This window comes from Amyelois transitella, chromosome 31 (assembly GCF_032362555.1).
Source record: "Amyelois transitella isolate CPQ chromosome 31, ilAmyTran1.1, whole genome shotgun sequence".
In the NCBI taxonomy this organism is placed as follows: domain Eukaryota; kingdom Metazoa; phylum Arthropoda; class Insecta; order Lepidoptera; family Pyralidae; genus Amyelois; species Amyelois transitella.
In genome coordinates, this window is record NC_083534.1 from 2,603,109 (window position 1) to 2,628,382 (window position 25,274).

General features: G+C 37.5%; 1 protein-coding gene across 1 annotated transcript; it reads left to right on the forward strand.

The window, feature by feature from the left end:
* The first annotated feature begins 8,611 nt into the window (after nt 1–8,611).
* Nucleotides 8,612–23,771, forward strand: LOC106130086 (protein single-minded). Its single transcript, XM_013328850.2, has 8 exons — nt 8,612–8,798; nt 9,180–9,355; nt 9,759–9,880; nt 10,928–11,048; nt 14,254–14,432; nt 21,422–21,528; nt 21,930–22,077; nt 22,432–23,771. Exons 1-8 carry the CDS (start codon nt 8,624–8,626, stop codon nt 23,024–23,026), a joined length of 1,623 nt encoding a protein of 540 aa, XP_013184304.2. The 5' UTR covers nt 8,612–8,623; the 3' UTR covers nt 23,027–23,771.
* The last annotated feature ends 1,503 nt before the right edge of the window (nt 23,772–25,274 follow it).

Sequence of the window (25,274 nt, forward strand, 5' to 3'; positions counted from 1 at the left end):
CTTGGAACACGCCTATTACTTATTCCACCTTATTTTAAATACTTTAATACAAAAGACACATTCGCACTGAGGTGTAAAATCATATTTAGTCACACCACATTAACATGCAGAAAAACTGCTTCGTACAATAATAATATTAAATTTGAACTTAAATTCCTCGTGTTACAATTGAAATTTCTTTGAAAAATTGCTCGTGTAAGATTTCCTCACAATACTGAGTCGCGAAAAAAAGGTTTTGTCTCAAAATTCACTTATTTTCGGCCAGTGTTGTGAACGTGGGAATAGCAAGGTTGCTCGTAATGATTATTTTTTTCTTACTGGCCAGTACGAGGTGTGATGTGACTCATTCATAAACTAGCACGCACTAGGCCTTTTGACATTTCTTTTTAATTCAAATCGTGTTCGCTCCCACACCCCCATGGGCTGCCGACAGGGGGTCAGTTGTTGTAGTTGTTGCTTAGTTTCTCTCTCTCTCTCTCTCTCTCATCTATATAGCGGATTCCGCATTACAATTTTCGCTGTTACAATGATCGGGCGGGGTACTTACATATAATTAAAAATATATGGAAGTTTTACAATTCAAAGACACCGATTGAGTTATTAAAATACATTCATACATATGGTCACGTCTATATCCCGTGCGGGGTAGACAGAGCCAATAGTCTTGAAAAGACTGAATGGCCACGTTCAGCTATTTAGCTTAATGATAGAATTGAGATTCAAATTTTATTTTATTTTATTTATTTAAGGGATAGCCCTTAGTCGACTTTTACGACATCCATGGGAAAGAGATGGAGTGGTCCTATTCTTTTTTGAATTGGTGCCGGGAAAAACGGCTAAAATAAATGTTGGTAATTAAACCATTTATTTTGTTTGCAAGAGATTGAAACCTACCTACAACACAGAAGACCTCTATATGGGATCGGTGAATCTATTGCTATGTTCTATGGATGTAATTGAAACAATTAAATAAAATCGTGTTAATTGTATTTTAATTTATCATTACGTATTTACCAAACTAATGCAATAAGGTGTAACTGCAAAATCAATATTATTAGCACATTACTTAGTAACACTAATTACAACAACTTAAAATTACTTAGGCTCTGTCTACTCCGCAAAATATTAAGCCAAGACTGTATACTTTTATCATCATTGCTTACTCATTTCCGAAAATAATCGTAATTCCCTTACACACGCGTGAAAAAAAAATCAAATATTCACTATTACTACTTAACTGAATGAAACTGCAGGTGTCCTAAAAAAAAGTAAACAAAACACAGTAAAACCTGCCATAGACACGTGCGTCCTTTGCGGCCAGAGACAATAGATGTCCGGAGTTTAAAAAAAAGAACAATTCGTATTTTATTGACTCTTGCACAGATTTACAAACTCGTCATACGTTTCCCACGCAATGAAAGATTGTAGTACAATCCTTTAAGCTTTAAAGGTAACTTCTTTTCTACCTACATCTAATTGTGAAAGTTGGATAATCTCTTCTATCTGTTAGAGAGGAATTATGGACCCTTTCACTTTTGCATGTCATTGTAAAAATATTTTAAAAATACGGAAATGACCATTCCGTGGGACAGTACTCTCTAAGATAGGACAGCTTAAGAAAATTATGATTCTATAAGAAAAAAAAGAATAAGACAACTCTAGGACACTAAAGGATAGGCTTATTAACTTGGGATTCTTTTAGGCGATGGGCTAGCAACCTGTCACTATTTGAATCTCAATTCTATCATTAAGCCAAACAGCTGAACGTGGCTTATCAGTCTTTCCAAGATTGTTGGCTCTGTCTACCCCGCAAGGGATAAAGACGTGATTATACGTATATGTATTGGAAAACTAATAATAACTGGGAAAAGACCACGGGAAATGAATCCCAAACGGTGTTCCGACCAGGTGGTCAAGTTATTCCAAAAGCCGATGTCTCAAGCTCTCCATCATGCAGAAGACCCCGGTAGACGGAGAAGCCTGCTGCAGCGCTTCCGTCGGAGTCACGACCCTCATTAGTGAGGGAACGACTTGAGAAGGAGGAGAGGATACATTCATCAGCTCACAGTCAGAACCAGTTTTTTAACGGATTATGATAAATGTTCCCGTGGGGTTCCCGGAATTTCGGAATAAGACTACTTGCTCCATCTCTTTCCAATGCGTGTCTTCTTAGCATGTTCCAGCTGTTTCTCTTCTTGTGCAAATTGTAAATGTCTATTAAAGGAAAGGTTAATAGACTTGGGATTCTTCTTTTACTTTAACTATCAATCTTTTACTATAACTTTTATTTTAATCTCAATACCATTATTAAGCCACACGGCTAAACTTGGCCTGTCGCTATATTCAAGACTGTTGACTCTGTTTCACCCGCAAGGAATATTGACGTGATTATTTCTATGTAGGTATTCTTCTTTTAGGCGATGGGCAAGCATCCCTCTATCTGAATCTAAAATCATTAAGCTGTACAGCTGAACGTGGCCCTTTAGTCTTCATGAGACTGTAGACTCTGACAATCCCGTAAGAGATAAAGACGTGAATATATTATTGGGTGTTTTTTTTATAATTCTCACGGGAGCGAATGCCCAGTAAACCGCTTGTAACTACATTAAACGCAATCAGTAAAACCGAATTAAAAATACATATTTCAAGCATACTTTACTGAGTAAATAAGGGTATAACATACCGTGCCCTTTGTAAAAACACACTGATCCATAAGATTTGAATAGTGAACACCCTTGTTTTAGCACACCCTGTATAGAATATTATAAACAATAACAGCGACGTCGATACTCAACCTTAATCTCTGGTAATCTCGATGGTATTGAGTAAATATAGTAACTAGAGTGCGCACGCGTCTCCGCCGTCTGTCCTTTTCGTGGGATTTCTGGGAAGTACTTTTCAAGTGCATCCCTAGACCACATAAGTAACCTACATGCAAAATTTCTAGACCCAGTGGTTTGGGCTGGCTGTACTTTTCAGTCAATCAGTCAAATTCAAATTAAAAATTTTTATTCATTATTATAGGATACTTCATATCGCTTAATAATTGTCAAAACGTTTGGTTTCACAACATTGGTTGACGTCAAATAAATAACTTAAAACTAAGTTTACTGCCGCTTCCAAGGCATCAGTGCAGAAGAAGCGGTAACAAACTGCACTGCACACTTGAAAGTAAGGAATATAATATACTTAATTATAGTAAAACCAGCGCCATACACACACACGCGCACGCACAAACACACACACACACACTCACTAACAACATACATATAATCACGTCCATGTTCCTTGCGGGGTAGACAGAGCCAACAGTCTTTAAAAGACTGATAGGCCACGTTCAGCTGTTTGGCTTAATGATAGAATTGAGATTCAAATAGTGACAGGTTACTAGTCTGTCGCCTAGAAGAAGAATCCCAAATTTATAAGCCTATCCCTTTTACATATCAACATCACTTTCTAATAATTGTCATATAAAAGATATGACAGGTTTCATAACATTGGTTGATGTCAAACAAATTACTTGAAACTAAATTTACATCTGCTTCCAAAGCGTCAGTATAAAAGGAGAGGTAACAAACTGCACTGCAGCATTTTCTTCAATATCGTCAACTTCACAATTATCCAAACTTAGAATAGAAATGTGGACGAGACAATTCATCATCATTGTCGTTCCTTGATGTTGATGAGTTGAATGACTTGAAGTCGCTCTTCATAAGTAAGTATTCACTCACGACAGACCACCACAATCGCACCCCGCATCCGCAGCACGTGTGACGGAGGAAAAAAAACGTTTATTACTCTCGTGGAGGGTAGAAAGTATTCCGTTACATCACAAAATTAACGGTTATTAGAAAAAAATGGGCCGTGTGGTTCCCGACACTTAAGAAAACGACCACTAGGTATATTTATATTTTTCCCATGGATGTCGTAAAAGGCGAGTAAGGGAGGGGCTAAATAAGCTTGGGATTCTTGTAGGCAATGGGCTATCAACGTCACTATTTGAATCTCAATTCCCTCAGCCATACAGCTAAACGTGGCCTTTCAGTTTAATCAAGACTGATGGCTCTGTCTATCCCTCAGTCGCCTTTTATGAAAAAGAAGGATCGTCGTCTTATGCTTTTTTATAGCCGAAAACCACACGGCACAATTATCTAAAGCATTGGCTTAAGTTGTTTAGTCAGTCAGTAAAAAGTTATATTGACTTGGTACTTACCTACTATTTAGAGTCTACTTAAAATTTGACCTTATAGTAGGTACCTACATTATTAACACAGAGCCAGGAACACTGTAGTGGTCCCCACAGACGGGCATCCTTCCTCTGTGGCCATAAACAATACCACTTACTATTTGTAGAGGACATTGTATTTTTTTTAAAGAGTTATTGTCTCTGCTCAGCTTCCAAAGCGTGGGAATCTAAACTTTTTGCTGTGGAATTTTTACAACTTGTACAATAACAATTGAATTTTTAATTACCTTTGAGTAGCCATAATTTATTTTAATAAATTAGTATTTTTAGGCATTATTAGTTCCAACCTTTAAATTAGCGGTACTTAACAGTGTGATAACGGTAATAACATCATTTGAAACTAACATCGTCAAGAGGAAGATACTAATATTTACATGATACGAATAAATAGCATCTTTCACAGCATGTTATTATAAAAAAAAATATTCTTTATAACATCGCCAGGAAAATTCTTTTGCCTCCCTCGCGCGGTGAAGGACGACACGAGAGCTCTTGCTAGCCGAGCGGATTCGAATTTCAAACAGAATTCAAATTGTAAATAGAAATGTCATTTTTGGCGCGTCAAATTGCGAGCCTCTTCTCCATAGACTGAGGCAAGATCGAGATACATCAGCTTTTATGCTAATGATCAAAAACTCACCATAGACTAAGCTTGTAACATTTATAATCTTTTGGTAGATTCAAAATGCAAATACGGCGAAAGAAAAAGGCATTAAGTACCAAACCGTATTATTCTTTTATGTAGATGATGGCGATCAACGACTGCCTTTTTATTGATTTTATTCCTTTCAACGGAGATAGTAGGCTGAGAATCAAAGGCGACGTGTGACCGTGCATATATTACGCTCTTTGTATTAATATGAATGATATCTTTGATGGCTTAAAATAATTGTCTGCGATTCCGTAATATTCAAATTGCAATTTTATAGTTTCGCATTTAAAGTTAGTGCATTATTATTAAGTAGGTTTATTAGGTAAGAAGTTGTGTTATTGGCCATATCACAGGTACTCTTATCTGGTAATTATAAGTCAATAGTTAGTTTTGGGTCGTAACTAAGATTCGTAATATGAACTAAATAATTATCTAAATATCTATAGGTACACTTTATTTTATTTTTTAATATGTGTAAACTTTATTCAATATGGTCTTAATTAACTTGATGCTATCAATAATTCCTTAAAACTCCTCTTCTTTCAGTTGATTGCTCACTGATGAGCTTTGATCTTGAATCTTTGATTTTATCGGTCCAGCGTATTAGGCTACGACCCCCTTAAAACTCCTAAAAACATCTTACGGAACAATCTTATAGCCGTAAAAATCTTTTGTTGATATAAGTCAAAATAAGATTGCAGATTAATTTGTTTTCTTTTTTGAATTTATGACGCACACACCGCAAATCTTTTATTGCAACCAAAACAGTCCGTTGTGTAACACTATCTCCACACAATGGCGGCATCAATACAGTCATCAAAATCTGTCAAATTGCGATACGGGCCCTTTTTATTTCCCGCCCATTTTGGAATCCATTGTGTCTACGGTACCTGTCGTTTATTTTTTTTCGGAAACGGACATTGAAATAGGAAGGAGTCTTTCCAGCCAGTACAGTTCGCATTTGAACCTGTTTGAGTAAGGTGCAATTTATTTATTTATTGTGAAAGTGCCAGTAACACTGGAAATTGTTCTCAATTACCTTGATTGTAAAGTTTTTAAATAATAATGAAATATCCGTTCAGAGAAATGTATAACATTCAGAGTGTCTATAAAGGTGTTGAAGAAAAGTCACGTAAGTGAAAAGTGCTTAAAATATAATTTATTTTAAAATTATTAAGAGCGGATTCGATACATTTTGGATAAGTAAAAGCTTTGTGGTTTTTCATGCAAAGTATAGGGTATCTATACTATAACTATTTTAACATATAGGTATAGGTCTGTGTATTTAAATAATAAAAGCTTTTAAAAAGAAACTTGTCTTATGATTACCACTTTAATTTTTTTTTAAATTGTGAATGTCTCAAAACAACTAAACCGATTTTGTTGCCCGCTTAAAATTCTATTACCAGATTCCACATACCTAAATACCTTTCCATTATACCTTTTAAGTTTCTTCAAAATCAGAACAGCGGTTCAAAAGTTATCGAATTACAAACATACATACATACAAAAAGTGTAAATTCACCCCAATTTGATTGGTACACCTTGCTCGGTCGCTCTCAATAAAATTTATCCGAAGTCTATAAAAGCGTCAGCTCGTAGCTCGTAGCAAACGAGGTGCTACGAAAATTGCTACGCAGTCGTAGCGATTACTCGAGGTACTCTAAGTATTAAGTTCCAAACTACTTTTCTATTTAATAGTCTCTTAACCGGAGGGGTAGGCAGAGACAATATGTTTCCACTTACCACTAAAAGTTCTTAAAAAGGTAACTTGAATGAAAATGACGAGTGCTGAAGGCGACCAGCCTCCTAAATTAATGAAAATAATATAAATTTTTAAAGTTTTCTATTTAAACTAAAACTAAACTTAAACTAATATAAACCTACTTTTCTGGGTGACTAAGATTTTTAATGTTTAAGTTATATATATATAAATGTTAAGTTTAAAAAAAACCTTATCATGTCTACACTTCGTGAATTCTTATTATGTGCATGAGTAAGACGGGTTCCTTTCTTAGTAAGGATTGTAAAAACAAGCATTAACTCTAATGTATAATCCCCTTTAACCGAAATTTTGGTGGGAACGTCATGTTGTTTGTGTTGAATTATACTTAAGTAGGTAAGTACTATTTTTTTTTCGAAATTTGTTTTAACCTAAAAACAATCTTGTCAAATTGTTTATACAGTTGAAATTCGTTTTTATGTCCAATGTAGGTACTCTTTGGATATAACTATTAGGTAATTCGATTTAGAATTTTATCAAATTTTATTAGTTTTGGTAATAATAATACCTATCTCTATAAAAATAATTAAAGCTTTAAATCGCTTCCGATTTATGTCATTTCTCAACTTAAAAAATATTGCCATGCGGCCTCTTAAAATCTATTTCTTCAGCCGTCAAACCAAGAATGTATGAAACGATCCGATAACAAAAATATCCGATTAATTCCATTCCAATTTCAAATTCCTACCGTTCGCGTTTATGGCCAGTAACATCTATAAATGGCTACCATATGTCGCGGTTATGGACACGAGGGTTTTTGCTCGTTTCTGTAAGCAAGGTCATTTGTCGGCATTAAGCCCAGCTTTCGTTGAATTATTCATTTTGTTGTTGTTTTCCTGCCTCCGCCCTCTTGGCATAGATTTTCTTCGGAAGGTGGAGAGTACTCTCCGTGCTATGCATATGCATGCCTTCGTTAGTCGCCGGCGCATGCATAATTTTTTTTTTATTTGTTGTGGAAGGTCGGGATCTGAAGTATTTTAATTAACTAGGGTTTTTTACGGCATTCCTACTTGAGATGAAATGTAAACTTCTGAAGCATTGGCGAATCAAAATTTCCTTATCATAATGTAACAATCAATCCCGCGGGAAATCCGGGATAAAAAGTGGCCTATGTTTGTATTTTGGGTCTTCAGCGTCCTACATACCAAATTTCATCGTAATCAGTTCAGTAGTATTTGCATGTAAGAGTAACAAATATCCATACATACTCATAAACTTTCTATCCGTCCATCCATCCATTAATAATATTAGTTGGATAGGACTAGCATCCACCCGTGTTTTTGTGTGGAACTGTTCATCGATAAAAGAGTAACTAATATTACACATACAACCCTATATATTACTTTAGCTGTGCCCGCGACTTCATCCGCGTGGAAAAGTTATTTTAGGCATCATTGAATTAAAAAAAAAACGGGGAAATTTATTCATCCTGAAAGCCTAAGCCCTCAAGGATGAATAAATTTCCCCGTTTTTTTCACATTTTCCCTTATTTCTTAGGTCTTTATAGTTGCAGCTTGATGTTATATAACCTAAAACCTTCCTCGATAAATGGTCTATTCAACACAAAAATATTTTTTCAATTCAAACCAGTAGTTCCTGAGATTAGCGCATTCAAACAAACAAACTCTTTAGCTTTATAATATTAGTATAGATATATTTAAGCATTTATATTAACGTCTACCCTTGATCTTTCAAAGTTAACCTCATCGTAACATGATGTGATCAATACGGAGTTCATTAGGAGTCATCTCTTCGTGAAAAAGTACCAGCAAAGCCCTTACTTCTGAACTAAATATTGTTTTTTTAAGACACTTCTGAAGTGGGTATAAAATTGGAACTGAATATTGATTTTTTAAGACACTCCTTCTTATAAAATGATTTTTTTTATCCAGCGAGCCGGCGGGCGTCCGCGCGGTTCAACCCCCTGACCGCGGCTGACATCATGAAAGAGAAGAGTAAGAACGCGGCTCGCTCTCGGCGGGAGAAAGAGAACACGGAGTTCCTGGAGCTGGCCAAGCTGCTGCCGCTGCCCTCCGCCATCACCTCGCAGCTGGACAAGGCCTCCGTCATCAGACTCACCACCAGCTACCTGAAGATGAGGCAGGTGTTCCCTGATGGTAAGCACAATATTCAACCTCTACTTTGTCCTTCTGTTTTGTGATTACAGTTTTTTTTTAACCGTGTGGTTCCCGGCACCAATACAAAAAAGAATAGGACCACTCCATCTCTTTCCCATGGATGTCGTAAAAGGCGACTAAGGGATAGGCTTACAAACATGGGATTCTTTTCTAGGCGATGGGCAAACTATCATTAAGAATCTCAATTCTATCATTAAGCCAAATAGCTGAACGTGGCCGTTCAGTCTTTTCAGGACTGTTGGCTTTGTCTACCCCGCAAGGGATATAGACGTGACCATATGTATGTATGTATTCAGACAGAAAAAAAACTTTATACGATAGAATATAAAGTGATTTGACATAGGTTCCACTTGTCATCAGGTCTGGGAGACGCCTGGGGCGCCGCGCCTCCGCCCCTGCAGCCCCGCGAACTGACCATCAGGGAGCTGGGCTCCCATCTACTCCAGACCCTGGACGGGTTCATCTTCGTGGTAGCCCCGGATGGCAAGATCATGTATATTAGCGAAACGGCTTCGGTACACCTTGGACTCAGTCAGGTATTTATATTTATGCTTACACTTTACACTCTGGAGAGAAGCCCGAGGCATGCTTTTGACCATGGGATACTGGATTGGGTTAGTCAGGTTTTTGACCGTAAGCTGACCTCCACTACCCTTGCAGGGAAGCCTACCTATACCCCACCCGTATAGGATCGATCATGGTTACACCCACCAGTTGCCTGAATGTGCAGGTTTCCTCACGATGTTCTCTCCCTCACCGTAACATCAGTTAGTATTCAAACTAATGAAAGATAACTTTAAAAATAGTATTTGGTAATGGCCGTGGTGGGATTTGAACCTGTGGCCTTTTTGCGCAACACGCATTTTAACCGGCCGCCTCACCGATTCGACCACGGACGCTTTATTTAGTGTTGTTTAATTTAATGTATTCTTTCTCCAGGTGGAACTAACAGGGAACTCTATCTACGAATACATCCATCAATCAGACCACGAGGAGATGAACGCTGTCCTCAGTCTCCAACATCCACACTCGTATCTGGGTCACCAGTACCCCTCCCTTGGGTAAGTTTTATTATATCATCTAAGACGTTGGATGTCAATGCAACCAGCCTTCTGGGCACGTTGCCGCGGGCAAACGATTTACTGGGACTACACAATTTATAAATTATACATTACATTTATTTTTTCTCTCTATAATTAACAAAAGACAGATCTTAACTTTAATCAATAATTTTATAAAAAAACTAATTCTAAGAGTGGATGTGAAAAGTTGTGGTGTAGTAGACTTAAATATAAGTAGTGTTGACGTACCGTGTGGATATACCCGGCATTTAAAATAGGACCACTCCATCTGTTACATACATGACACATCCATGGATATGGTAAAAGGCGACTAAGGAAATGACGATTTACTTGGGATTCTTCTATTAAGCGATTGGCTCGCAATCTGTCACTATTTGAATCTCGATTCTATAATTTAGCTTCTACAGCTAAACGTGTCATTTCCATTCAGTCCTTTCAAGACTTTTAGGTCTGTCTACCCCGCAAGGTATTTAGACGAGATAATATGATGTGTTGATATTTAAAGCTGAATATCCTATTTGGAAATGAAATATTATTATATCTGTAAACAGATGTGATAATAATTATGATATTAACCTAAAGTAAAGGGTCAAGTCAAAAGTACCCGAAACCGCCGAGCTTGCATGAAGGGAGTTATGAATGTGGATGAAGCGAAGGAAGTATGCAGAGATCGTGGCAAGTGGAAAAAGGTAGTCTCTGCCTACCCCTCCGGGAAAGAGGCTTGATTTTATGTATGTATGTATGTATTAATGTATGCCGTGTGGTTCCCGGCACCATTACAAAAAAGAATAGGACCACTCCATCTCTTTCCCACGGATGTCGTAAAAGGCGACTAAGGGATAGGCTTATAAACTTGGGATTCCTCTTTTAGGCGAAGGGCTAGCAACCTGTCACTATTTGAATCTCAATTCTATCACTAAGCCAAACAGCTGAGCGTGGCCTATCAGTCTTTTCAAGACTGGTGGCTCTGTCTGATCATATGTATGTGTATGTATGTATGTATTAACCTAAAGATATGTAACACAGGTATCCAGTAGGCGGGACGTGGGCTCCGACGGTGGACATCGAGTGTGAACGAGCCTTCTTCATCAGGATGAAGTGTGTGCTGGCGAAGAGGAATGCTGGACTCACCACGGGAGGGTACAAGGTACGGCCATAGAATTACTCGCGCGATAGTTGAGAGTTTTGACAATTTCAATTAAGTACTCATACACCTAGAATTACTCGCGCGATAGTTGAGAGTTTTGACAATTCTTTCAATTACTCATACACATAGAATTACTCGCGTGATAGATGACAGTTTTGACAATTCTGTCAATTACTCATACACATAGAATTACTCGCGCGATAGATGAGAGTTTTGACAATTCTTTCAATTACTCATACACACAGAATTACTCGCGCTATAGATGAGAGTTTTGACAATTCTTTCAATTACTCGTATGAGTAAGTATGAGTGAGTAATTACTCATCTATCGCGCGAGTAATTCTATGTGTATACATAGAATTACTCGCGCGATAGATGAGAGTTTTGACAATTCTTTCAATTACTCATACACACAGAATTACTCGCGCTATAGATGAGAGTTTTGACAATTCTTTCAATTACTCATACACATAGAATTACTCGCGCGATAGATGAGAGTTTTGACAATTCTTTCAATTACTCATACACACAGAATTACTCGCGCTATAGATGAGAGTTTTGACAATTCTTTCAATTACTCATACACACAGAATTACTCGCGCTATAGATGAGAGTTTTGACAATTCTTTCAATTACTCATACACATAGAATTACTCGCGCGATAGATGAGAGTTTTGACAATTCTTTCAATTACTCATACACACAGAATTACTCGCGCTATAGATGAGAGTTTTGACAATTCTTTCAATTACTCATACACACAGAATTACTCGCGCTATAGATGAGAGTTTTGACAATTCTTTCAATTACTCATACACATAGAATTACTCGCGCGATAGATGAGAGTTTTGACAATTCTTTCAATTACTCATACACACAGAATTACTCGCGCTATAGATGAGAGTTTTGACAATTCTTTCAATTACTCATACACATAGAATTACTCGCGCGATAGATGAGAGTTTTGACAATTCTTTCAATTACTCATACACACAGAATTACTCGCGCTATAGATGAGAGTTTTGACAATTCTTTCAATTACTCATACACACAGAATTACTCGCGCTATAGATGAGAGTTTTGACAATTCTTTCAATTACTCATACACATAGAATTACTCGCGCTATAGATGAGAGTTTTGACAATTCTTTCAATTAAGTACTCATACACATAGAATTACTCGCGCTATAGATGAGAGTTTTGACAATTCTTTCAATTACTCATACACATAGAATTACTCGCGCTATAGATAAGAGTTTTGACAATTCTTTCAATTACTCATACACATAGAATTACTCGCGCTATAGATGAGAGTTTTGACAATTCTTTCAATTACTCATACACACAGAATTACTCGCGCTATAGATGAGAGTTTTGACAATTCTTTCAATTACTCATACACATAGAATTACTCGCGCGATAGATGAGAGTTTTGACAATTCATTCAATTAAGTACTCATACACATAGAATTACTCGCGCGAAAGATGAGCTGTTTTGACAATTCTTTTGATCGATTTTTATAAACAGGTAGAGAAGTAGAAACGTGAATATTTTCGTGTTGATAGCACGGAACCCTTCATACGCCACTCTGACTCGCATTTTGCTGAATTATTTTTTATTTTATTTACTTAAATGTTCTTTACTAATTGTGTGTACCGTACTTACATACATACATACATATAATCACGTCCATATCCCTTGCGGGGTAGACAGAGCCAACAGTCCCATAAAGATTGATAGGCCACGTTCAGCTGTTTGGGTTAATGATAGATTCAAATACTCAAAATTCTAATTCTAATATTCCTGTCGCCTAAAAGAAGAATCCTAAGTTTATAAGCCTATTCCTTAGTCGCTTTTTACGACATCATAAATACATTACCATACTTAATATTTATTTTTCTTCTCACTAGATATATAAATAATCACGTCTATATCACTTGCGGGGTAGACAGAGCCAACAATCACGCAAAGACTGATAAGCCACATTGAGCTAATTGGCTTAATGATAGGATTGACATTCAAATAGTGACAGGTTGCCAGCCCATTGCCTAGAAGGAGAATCCAAAGTTTATAAACCCTATCGCTTTTCTCACTAGTTTAAATAAACTCTTTTGTTAAATCGGTTTAAAATCTAACAAAACATATCCGCCACTACACCTAATTCTCATTTAATTAAACAAGCACTCGTGCAATTTCAAATCACATAAAACAATATTGTCACGCGCGCCCTAAGCATGTAGTTCGTATAAGAGCTAGGGTTAGGGGACACAATGCTCTATGATTATTGTGTACCATCGTATTTACTGGTGTTATAGCCGATTAATTTAACTACTCGCCTGGCGGTTTATTTCTTTTTTTGCGATTTTCGAAAAGTGGCCAGGTAGCTCTACCTAACTAAAGGTTGGTAATTTGCTGTCTTTTTCTTTTTTTGTTTAGGTAAACCTATAACCTACATGGTATTATTTTTTATTTTCCCTCGTCAAAGATTTGGGCCAGGACATAATTATTTCGATACTTCAATTTAGGTTAGAAGTTGCATTTTTAAAACTACTTACGTTAGGTACATACCGCCCGCGACTTCGTCCGCATGGAAACCCTATCAATCCCGCGGGAACTCCGGGATAAAAAGCCTATATGTTATTCCGGGTCTTCAGCTACCTACATACCAAATTTCATCTTAATCGGTTCAGTAGTTTTGCGTGAAAGAGTAACAAACATCCATACTGACATCCTGACATACTCACAAACTTTCGCATTTATAATATTAGTAGGATAGGTTTAGCCACAATCTCATTTTTTATGAGTACCTACACGAAGCGAAGGAAGTATGCAGGGATCGTGGCAACTGGAAAGATGTGGTCTCTGCCTACCCCACCGGGAAAGAGGCGAGTTTTATGTATACTGAATGTGCGTGCCGTGTGGTTCCCGGCACCAATACAAAAAAGAATAGGACCACTCCATCTCTTACCCATGGATGTCGGAAAAGGCGTCTAAGGGATAGGCTTATAAACTAGAGTTTCTTTTTTAGGCGATGGGCTAGCAACCAGTCACTATTTGAATCTCAATTCTATCATTAAGCCAAATAGCTGAACGTGGCCTATCAGTATTTTCAAGACTGTTGGCTCTGTCTACCCCGCAAGGGATATAGACGTGACCATATGTATGTACGTTTACGTATACTTATGTATGTATTTCGTCGTACAGGTGATCCATTGCTCAGGCTACCTCCGGGCGCGGCGCTTCGGCGAGGGCTCCGCCCCCCTGGGGCTGGTGGCGGTGGGGCACTCGCTGCCCACCTCCGCCGTCACCGAGCTGAAGCTGCACTCCAACATGTTCATGTTCAGGGCTTCTTTGGACATGAGACTCATATTCTTGGATGCCAGGTACGTGTTTAAACTTTCGAGCCTTTGATATTTATTTAATCTGAAGTTGTACAGGATAGGATTAAGTGGAGAGTGAGTCGTGAACTCGCAATTATGAAAAAGCAATATATATATATATATATATAATATACTATGCAAGTGCCTGACGGCGGAAATGCAGGAAGACTCCGACGACGACCTCCATAAATAATAAATTTCTACTGTAGGTTTAATTTATAAAGAAAACTTTTTTGGCGTGAATTTATTAAATACGATCCAATAACGACCTCACAATGAGTCAGATAACAACACAATGCGCTAGCGCATCGTATTTCAAAACATCGTAGCGTCGTATTCAAACCGAGGCAGCGCTGAGCTAGCACAAAATATAGAGGTTTTAGAAGTAGTGCCGCATTCCTTTTTTTACAGACTTCAAAAAAAGAGGAGGTTTCTCAATTCCGAATGAAGAAAATAAATCATCTTCTTGAAATTTCGCACTCACATAATGTGAGAACTAACTTGGCCTTTCAGTATTCAAGACTGTTGAGCCATAGCCTACAAGAAAAATTCCAAGTTAAATGCCTTTCCCTCAGTCGCCTTTTATGACATCTATGGTTGTGATATGGAGTGATTCTATTCCAAATTGCCGGGAACCATACGGCAAAGATGCTTGGTCTTATGCAAAAAAAATTAAGTCAATGCAATTAACAAGTTCAACATAAATAACAATACATATATACATACATACCTACCTATAATCACGTCTATATCCCTTGCAGGGTAGACAGAGCGAACAGTCTTGAAAAGAATAACATAAAACAATCTATTTCCTTTATTGTTTGCCAGTTGACTGGAAGAGACCGCTTCATGGGATAAGTCCGCCATTGCAAGTGTTGTTTCTTTTATAACTATGTATTTACTATTTTATTGTTACAGTGTAAATTACAATACAATATAGATATTACAAACAAACAAACAATACCTAGAAATATTAAATTTTACAAACTTGGGATTCTTTTTTAGGCGATGGGCTAGCAACCTGTCACTATTTGAATATCAATTCTATCATTAAGCCAAATAGCTGAACGTGGCCATTCAGTCCTTTCAAGACTGTTGGCTCTGTCTACCCCGCAAGGGATATAGACGTGAACATATGTATGTATTAAATTTTAAAGCGACCGATAAAAGGCTTAACCTATTGATTTTTTACATCACACGTACACGAATAACAACATTTGTGTCCTCGCTAATTTGCGCCAAGGCTGTCGGGCGTGAAGATATGCAAATCAGCACACCTGGCCGCCTGTCACACATGCTATGTAAGGAGATCCCGTGGTAGAAGTGTACGCTGACTCGGCACTCACTATATTAACCACTAGCTGCGCCCGCGACTTCGTCCGCGTGGAATAGATAATTTGGGCATCATTGAAGCCCTCAAGGATGAATAATTTTCCCCTTTTTTTTCACATTTTCCATTATTTCTTCGCTCCTTATAGTTGCAGTGTGATGTTATATAGCCTAAAGCCTTCGTCGATAAATGGTCTATTCAACGCAAAAATAATTTTTCAATTCGAACCAGTAGTTACTGAGATTAGCGCGTTCAAGCAAGCAAACTCTTCAGCTTTATAATATTAGTGATAGATATTTACTACTCTTGTCTATGATGGAACTAGTCCTATGTTGAAATAGGTCGTCAGGATAGGCTTATAAACTAGATTCTTCTTTTAGGCGACGGGCTTGCAACCTGTCACTGTTTGAATCTCAATTCTATCATTAAACCAAACAGCTGAACGTGGCCTTTCAGTATTATTAAGTCAGTTGTCTACCCCGCAAGGGATATAGACGTGATTATGTGTGTGTATGTAGATTATTTTCATTATCTCTTCTTTTTAACTAACATACACCCACAATATTGTCTGATTGTATACAATTCGTAAAATTTCTGACGTTAACATAATTCTTAGCATACCTATTATCAAACCTTTGTGGTTTTGCTATGCTAATTATAATATCTGAATGTTTTGTAAGATCAGCTGAACGTGGCCTATTAATATTTTCAAGGCTCTGTCTACCCCGCAAGGGATATAGAATCTGTAAGACTAGCTGTGCCCGCAACTTCGTTTGCGTACGGTTTCATATACATAAGTTATGTCCTAAATATTCTTTGAAATTTCCATGAAACCCTTAATGTTTTTTTATGCCTTTTTTGCATGGTCTCTACTCGAATGGCTGAAAACTCCTAAAGCCGAACAACTAGCGCTTAACGCCGGTGCTAGTTAAATATTAAGAAGAGCATAAATTTAAAATAATCGTGAACCGAGTGTGGAGACGTCGTGGTGCTCTGAGAGTACCGTCTGCAAAATAATCGGTCGAATGTTAGTGACCAGCCCTTTCAAGGTCCGCCTTTTACAATATTTTGTTAAAAATCTTCTATACTAATATTATAAAGCTGAAGAGTTTTTTTGTTTGTTTGAACGCGCTAATCTCAGCAACTACTAGTTCGAATTGAAAAATTCTCTAGACCATTTATCGAGGTAGGCTTTAGGCTATATAACATCACGCTGCAACTATTAGGAGCGAAGAATTAATGGAAAATGTGAAAAAAAAACGGGGAAAATTATTCATCCTTGAGGGCTTCAATGATGCCCAAAATAACTATTCCGGACGAAGTCGCGGGCACAGCTAATTTAATGATAAACTTTAATAATATTTAGCTTAATGATAAAATTTAGATTCAAATAGTGACAGGTTGCTAGCCCATCGTCCAAAAAAAGAATCTCAAGTTTATAAACCTATCACTTAGTAGCCTTTTACGAAATCCATAGGAAAGAAATGGAGCCAAAGCCAAACAGCTGAACGTGGCGTATCAGTTTCTTTAAATCTGTTGGCTCTGACTACCCCACAAGGGATATAGACGTGACTATATGTATGTAGTATGTAAGAATAAGACCTTGTCTTTGCAGACTGTCCACACTTCGTTCTCCGAAGCCCTAAGCATTGTGGGGCTACGGTTTACGCCCGATGATTGGCGTGAACCAATAAACGCTGAACTTGTACTGTCACTGTTTCCATTGGCACACGATATTTAACTCTTTACACAAAAACAAAGATTCAATAAACAATTTGGCGCTTAGAACTGATATTCTACTGTTTAATTCTACATTTAAAATTTACTCGAAATTTTTTTTGCGAAAATAGCGTCAGTGCCGTGTGGTTCCCGGCACCAATACAAAAAAGAATAGGACCACTCCATCTCTTTCCCATCGATGTCGTAAAAGGCGACTAAGGGATAGGCTTACAAACTTGGATTCTTTTTAGGCGATGGGCTAGCAACCTGTCACTATTTAAAATCTCAATTCTATCATTAAGCCAAGTAGCTGAGCGTGGCCATTTAGTCTTTTCGGGACTGTTTGCTCTGTCTACCCCGCAAGGGATGTAGACGTGACCATATGTATGTATGTATTAAAACTAAAAACACACTTAACGTATTTAATTACGTTTTATAAAATATAAGATAACTAATTAATATTGTTTAAAACCTTGTCATCATCCCTATTTACCGACTTACAAATGTGTACAGTGTTACAAATGTGCACAGAGCGGGCGAAAGATTAACTGAAAGATGCTGCCGCTTTGCTCTGTGGCGCATTGGAAACGCGCGCCGTCGTTCAGCCGTCCAGCGAGTCGACCATTGTGAACAATAACCGGTTTCGGGAAACGAGGCTTGTATCGCGATACCGACTCGTTCAGACTTTATGCAATAAGACTTAACCTGACTTAAATTAACCTCTTAAATGATAGATGAATAAAAAGTGGAACTACTTTTGAACATTTCTGATATTTTAAACTCCTGTGTAGATGAAATGAGTGCTGTGTGGTTCCCGGCACCAATGAAAAGAAGAATAGGACCACTCCGACTCATTACTGTGGGTGTCGTAAAAGGCGATTAAGGAAAAGGCTTACAAACTTGAGATTCTTCTTTTAGGCAATGAGCTAGCAACCTGTCAATATTTGAATTTCATATCTATTATTAAGCCAAACGGGTGAACATGGCCTATCAGTCTTTTCAAGACTATAGACGTCTAGACGACTATAGACGTCCTTACGGGGTAGACAGACATTACGAGTCAGAGCTAGTAGAGTGTCGGTGGTCTAAATACATAAAATCACGCCTGTTTCCCAGAGGGGTAGGCAGAGACTACCATGTTTCCACTTGCCACGACCCCTGCATATCTTATCATTTCGCTTCATTCATTTTCATAACTCTCTTCATACCAGCTCGTCTCGGCACAAAAACGAGTACTTAGATACTATAAATCTAAGTAAGTACCTACTCGTTTTATGTGCTAACCGGAATTCGAATCCGGGACTTGTGTGACCAAAGCGAAGCCCGCTATCGCCTGCACCACAGGCTATCAAATAGTACTCCAATTGTCCCTATGGATGTCGTGGGAGGACTATCATAGACGGCCTCTGTGGCGCAGCAGTACAGTAGTGCGCTTGTCTGTGACACCAGAGTTCCCGGGTTCGAATCCTGGTCAGAGCATGATGAGAAACGAACTTTCTCTGATTGGCCTGGGTCTTGGATGTTTATCTATATACCTAAGTATTTATTATAAAGTATAGTGTCGTTGAGTTAGTATCTCGTAACACAAATTTCGAACTTACTTCGAGGCTAACTCAATCTGTGTAATTTGTCCCGTATATATTTATTTATTAACATTGGACAAAATCACTTACGAATAGTGCTTCTAAACCCTCCTCGGCATATCAAAATACTCGATTGTAATTTCCGTATATTACAGTACGTGATAAAACTGAGTTTTATTCTCATCTTCCGATAGCGTCAGCAACTGCTTAGAGCTGATTTTAATTATTGTAAAACAATAACATGCATCATTAAATCATGATTTCTTAGCTGTCATACATACATATAACCACGTCTATATCCCTTGCGGGGTAGACAGAGGCAACAGTCTTGAAAAGACTGATAGGCCACATTGAGCTGTTTGGCTTTATAATAGAATTGAGATTCAAATAGTTTTTAAATACATTGTAATTTGAACAAATCGTGTAGTGAATTGCCCAAATCTCTGTTGTTGTCATATTTCTGCGACATATGATTTTTTTAAATATAAATTTCACCCTATCTAATGAGCCATTAAAAAGATCCCTTAAAACAAATGAAGGGAGTATCGATACCCACTCACGTGCAAAGTTAGTGCTCAAATAAAGAGGGCAAAAAATACCACATAAAAACTGGCCAAGTGCTAGTCGGATCGCGCACGAACGGTTCCGTATCGTCCATAAATAAAAATAAATGCGAAGTTAACAATATGGAGCAAATATAAACAAATAAAAATACGTTTGTTTGTATGGGAGCCTCCCATTCATTATTTAATTACTAGAGGTCTTTGTGTGTACACTTCAACATTACTTAATAATTGTCATATCTTTTAGTTTCACAACATTGGTTAACGTCAAATAAATTACTTAAAACCAGAATTGCCGCCGGTCAGTGCAGAAGAAGCGACAAGAAACTACACTTACTAAGAATGGAAATGTGGATATATACATATACATAAGATACAGTGCCGTGTGGTTCCCGGCACCAGTACAAAAAGAATAGGACCACTCCATCTCTTTCCCATGGATGTCGTAAAAGGCGACAAAGGGATAGGCTTGCAAACTTGGGATTATTTTTTTAGGCGATGGGCTAGCAACCTGTCACTATTTGAATCTCAATTCTATCATTACGCCAAATAGCTGAACGTGGCCGATCAGTCCTTTCAAGGCTGTTGGCTCTGTCTGCCCCACAAGGGATATAGACGTCCCCATATGTATGTATGTACGCATATGATACAACTTGGTCACAGTCTAATAACAGTGTCAGTAATAGGATAATTTACCCTTTAGATAAAATGGAACCCTAAAAATCAATCAATTACCTACCCTTCAGTTACCCCACCCTGCAGAAAAGATGACAAGCGAAAAATTGTTGACTCGTCAAGTTTAGTTTCCGCCAATTAGGCAGGGCTTGTGGTCGTGTGTTCTACTACTTTTTTAATTTTTTTTTTTTTTTTATCTATAAATACATTAACAAAGTAAACAATATGTTGCAAATTACATTAAAGATTGTGAGAGACTATTGCCTAAACTAAGCAGAGCTTGTATCACAGAACACTAGCCTCAACCCACTTGGTGTACATAGTGTCATATTGTTATTAAAAAGTAAAAGTACCTATAAAGAAAGACAATAAAACTTCGAGAAGCAATCTTTAAACCAATAGGGTATGTAACAAAAGAAGAAAAGTTTTAAACTTCTACTACTACTTGACGTCCGATGAAAATGCTGCAGTGTAGTTTGTTCCGCCGCTTCTTCTACACATGCGCTTTGGAATCGGTAGTAGGTAGTTATAATTAGATTAAGTGATGTGACGTCAATAAATGATACCTTGTACCCAATCTCCTACTACTATTATAAAGGCGAAAGTTTGTATGGATGTTTGTTACTCTTTCACGCAAAAACTACTGAACCGATTACCATGAAATTTGGTATGTAGCTGAAGACCCAGAATAACACATAGGCTACTTTTTATCCCAGAGTTCCCGCGGGATTGATAGGGTTTCCATGCGGACGAAGTCGCGGGCGGCCTCTAGTTTTGTAAATAAATCTATTCTATTCTGTGTTTAAGGGGGTGAAGTTATCTATAGTGGTAGGTTCTGGCAGAATCATCAGCGTTACCAGATCTTATAAAGCTGAACAGTTTGTTTTAACACACTTCTGGAACTACTGGTCCGAATTGAAAACTTCTTTCCGTCGAATAGACCATTGATCAGGGAAGGCTTTAGGCTATATAACATCACGCTGCAACTATTAGGAGTGAAGAAATAATGAAAAATGTGAAAAAATCCCAGCCTATCAGTATTTCCCATACTGTTGGCTCTGTCTACCCCGCAAGGGATATAAACGTGATTATATGTATGTATATTGTATCTTTTTGTTCCAGAGTCGCCACTCTGACCGGTTACGAACCCCAGGATCTGATAGAGAAGACGCTATACCAATACATTCATGGCACCGACGTCCTGCACATGAGATACTCGCATTTGACCCGTAAGTATATAATATTAGCTCTTCCCTGGGGCTGGTTCCTACATAAATTTACAGAAAACAAAAAGATTATATGTTATACCTTAGGTAATTAACTCTATTATTTTTAAACAAAAAATTTGAATTAATCATTTGCTCGAAAAATCATACGGCTAAATGTTATTACCGGTATGCTACTCGCCAATAGATGGCGCTGACATGGTTCTCTAATTGATATCGAAATACTTTTAACTTTCTGACTTCAAAATGGCCGATTCGCAGTTGGTCCAATCGCGATAAGTCTGCCATTTTTGCATGACAATGTCCTTTAAAATATTTAATTTGACCGCGCTGATACAACGGAACCTAGCTTCCTAAGCACATATTGAGAAATCAGTTTCGATCAAGTTTACAATCTATTTCAGTACTAACCAAAGGTCAAGTGACGTCACGTTACTACCGCTTCCTCACCAAGTCGGGCGGCTGGGTGTGGCTGCAGAGCTACGCGACCATAGTGCACAACTCGCGCTCCTCCCGCCCGCACTGCATCGTGTCCGTCAACTATGTTCTCAGGTAAGTTGTGTCTTCGTCTGATAGGTGTGTTATATGATATTAATTATCTATGAGTGTCAATGTCATTGTCAAGAGAGAGAAAAACTGTTTGTAACGGATATACAATAAAACAGTTTTTGATGCAAAGTTATGGCGTCATCATGCAAATGAATCTCGAATGTGTTTTATTTCATAAGTTCCTATATGAAACAATAGGAATAGGATCTATGAGGAAGAGGTTACTGGGGAACCCAGACAGGGACCCAAGGACAAGGGTTGTTACAAGCCGGTTCTTGCTCTTGATAACGAGAAATAAACGCTTTAATTTAAGAGTGCCAATCAACAAATCGTCTAACAACCCCAATATTGTTACAGTGACATTGAAGAAAAAAACCTCATACTCAACTTAGACCAAGGCCCGCCCAAGCTGAATAACCACGTGGACCCTCCCCACGGCCCTCCCACGACCTCCCCACAAATAGCGATCAGAAACGACAAAATCAGCCACATTCACCTCAACGAAAGCGATTTCAGTGGAGACTCTAGCGGGGGTTACAACTACCCAGAATATTCTCTGCCCGTCATCCCTTCCTACGAGTCTCAAGAGGAGTACCACCAGAACGGCTACCCGGAATTATTCTACAACGAAAACTATCAAGAAACCAGCGAAATTGTGCCAAATTATGTCAACTACCCGCAAAATCAAAGGCCGTTCTCCGCGAGCAGTTCTTCATGTAGTTCTATAGAAAGTTCCGAAGTTAACCAACAGTATAATTACACAAATTTGATCACTTTTTACGGGCAGGGCCAAGCGCAGAACGGAAGACCGCTTGTGGAGAACAATTTCGCTGGGAATTTCGGGAAAATGACGCCGAGCCCGTCGGTACAAGAAGGTTACACGAGCGTGATTGTCGATAATACCCAGCAGTTTCACCACCACGGCAGCAGTGTGAATGAGTTTGTACATTGACATTTTAGTTAGTAGCTGGTTGGTCGCAGAGGACTCCGGGACTCACGTCAGGAGGATGAGTTTGATAGGTATAACGCGTAACGATCATAATCCAAGCTGGGTTAGGTCTCCCGTTAGAATCTTGGGATTAAGTCTGGAAACGCTTCAAGGCGTTCCCATTCCTGAATAATGGTCAAAGAGATACTAAGAGGCCCTAAGAGGGTGAACGCAACAAAAAGAACACTCCATGGCGTGTACAACATACATCTAATTACGTCTTTATACCTTGCAGGTTAGACAGAGCCAACAGTTTTCAAAAGACTGAAAGGCCATGCTCAGCTGTTTGGTTTAATGATAAATTGTTATGATTTGGATTAATGAGAATTTGGCGTGTACAATGAAATAGTTATATTGATCTCCGTCGAAATAAAACTATATATCAGAGGATCGATTACTATCGGTTACTGCTGAAATCGTGTTTTCCTCATTATATCTTGTTTAACGAAAATACGCTGAATGCGTTTTCAGCAGGGCATTTGAATCTTATCGAGAGATGTTATACCACAATGAGTTTTTATTGAGTTGAGCAAATCAGTTTGAAAATAAACCGATGCTCTTATTATGAAAGAAACATCGTGAGGAAACCTGCACATTAAGACATCTGGTTGGGTACCATAATAAGTCAGGTGAACTATAGTTTTCTTCTTTGGTGGTGGTAACGGACCGATATAAACACCAGGCAGACCATGAATATAAAAATAATGGCAGATTTAATATTGCATTTCGCTATTTATAAATAATACCGAGGACTCGACTCGCTCGGTGACCACGGATCATTGTAACATGATTCGTCCGAGATAAAATAAAGGTACGTTACGTGCGCGTTTAATACCTGTATTATTTATAAATAATAAAATATTGGCGAAAAAAACTTATCTTTTCCATCCTACTTAGGTACTTGTTTTCTTGGTGCAATAAAGATTAATATCAAATTTGTAAACATTTGTGCGTTCTATACCTAACAGTTAAAGCCAAGTTCATTGAAATATACTTCTAATATTGCATTGTCATTCTAATTTGCATCAACAGAAAATAATTCAACTTTCTCTTACTTTTAATTACCTACAGACTCTGCATCAAGTCTGTGAACTTAATAAAAATTTGTAATAAATAAAATATCTTAGACAATAAATAATGTTATCATGTATAGATAATAGTATATCATGTGGATAAATTTTTAGATGAAAAAAAATTACCTAAACCCCAGACCACACGAAAAGTGTTGAGTTCTACTAAGGATCAGTTCACACAACAAGACGTGACACAAAGCTCACAGAAATGTAAAAAAAAAATACTTTATATTATACAAAAAGATAGCTGAATGTATGTAAAGGTCTTAAATAAAAATTTTCAAATGTCACGTTAATCCTCTCCACTACGTGAACTGACCCTAAGACGACCTAATCGATGTTAAAGGTCCTGGGATCAAATCGGTATGAACTGTACGTTTTTAAATTAGTGACATCACTATGACCGCCTAAGATTTTTCTTTGAATATTAAAAAAGAATCATTTATTGCATAGGGCCTACATTTTATAATTTTTCTTATTAAAATAATCTCATGTATTCGTTTGAAGGAATAGAAGTACATTTTTCATACTCTTTGGGTATTAGCTTTACTATATTTTAAACGTAATTGTAAATTTTGTACATATTTATTTTTAAGTCTAGATTTAGATTTAAATGTTTTATTTATACATTAATTTCGTATGCTTCGATAATATATACAGGTTTTATATTATAAGATTTTTATTTTGTCTCCTATCCGAAATTACTTTGTCAATTTTCAAGAATAAATAATGAAAGCAAGTAAAAGAGATTGATACTTACATCAGGTTTTTTTTCTAAAAGCACATAATTTAAGGTCTCTAACTTTTACGCAAAAACGAATAATTCACAAGGGATTCTGGGAGAGTTGAAACATTATACTTAATAAGTACTATGTTTCTTACTGTTTGGATGTCGAAGAAAGCTACTAAAGTAGCAGTAATCGCTTAAGAATAACTCTCCGTTCGGCACGATAATATATAATCTCTTCAAGTATAAAATAAAGTTGAAAACTATTTAACACTGAAAGTGCCAAAGTTAGTCTGAAGCTAAAATATATATAGGTACCTATATATATTTTTTTTTAATTTGCCCACAATCTTGAAAGAACCGATAAGCCACGTTCAGGTGTTTGGCTTGATGATACAATTGATATTCTAAT

Coding starts and splice junctions, on each gene's coding strand:
- LOC106130086 (XM_013328850.2), top strand. CDS start 8,624: ATGAAAGAGAAGAGTAAGAACGCGGCTCGCTCTCGGCGGGAGAAAGAG. Junction 9,356..9,758: donor TACACCTTGGACTCAGTCAG/GTATTTATATTT, acceptor TTCTTTCTCCAG/GTGGAACTAACAGGGAACTC. Junction 11,049..14,253: donor TCACCACGGGAGGGTACAAG/GTACGGCCATAG, acceptor TTCGTCGTACAG/GTGATCCATTGCTCAGGCTA.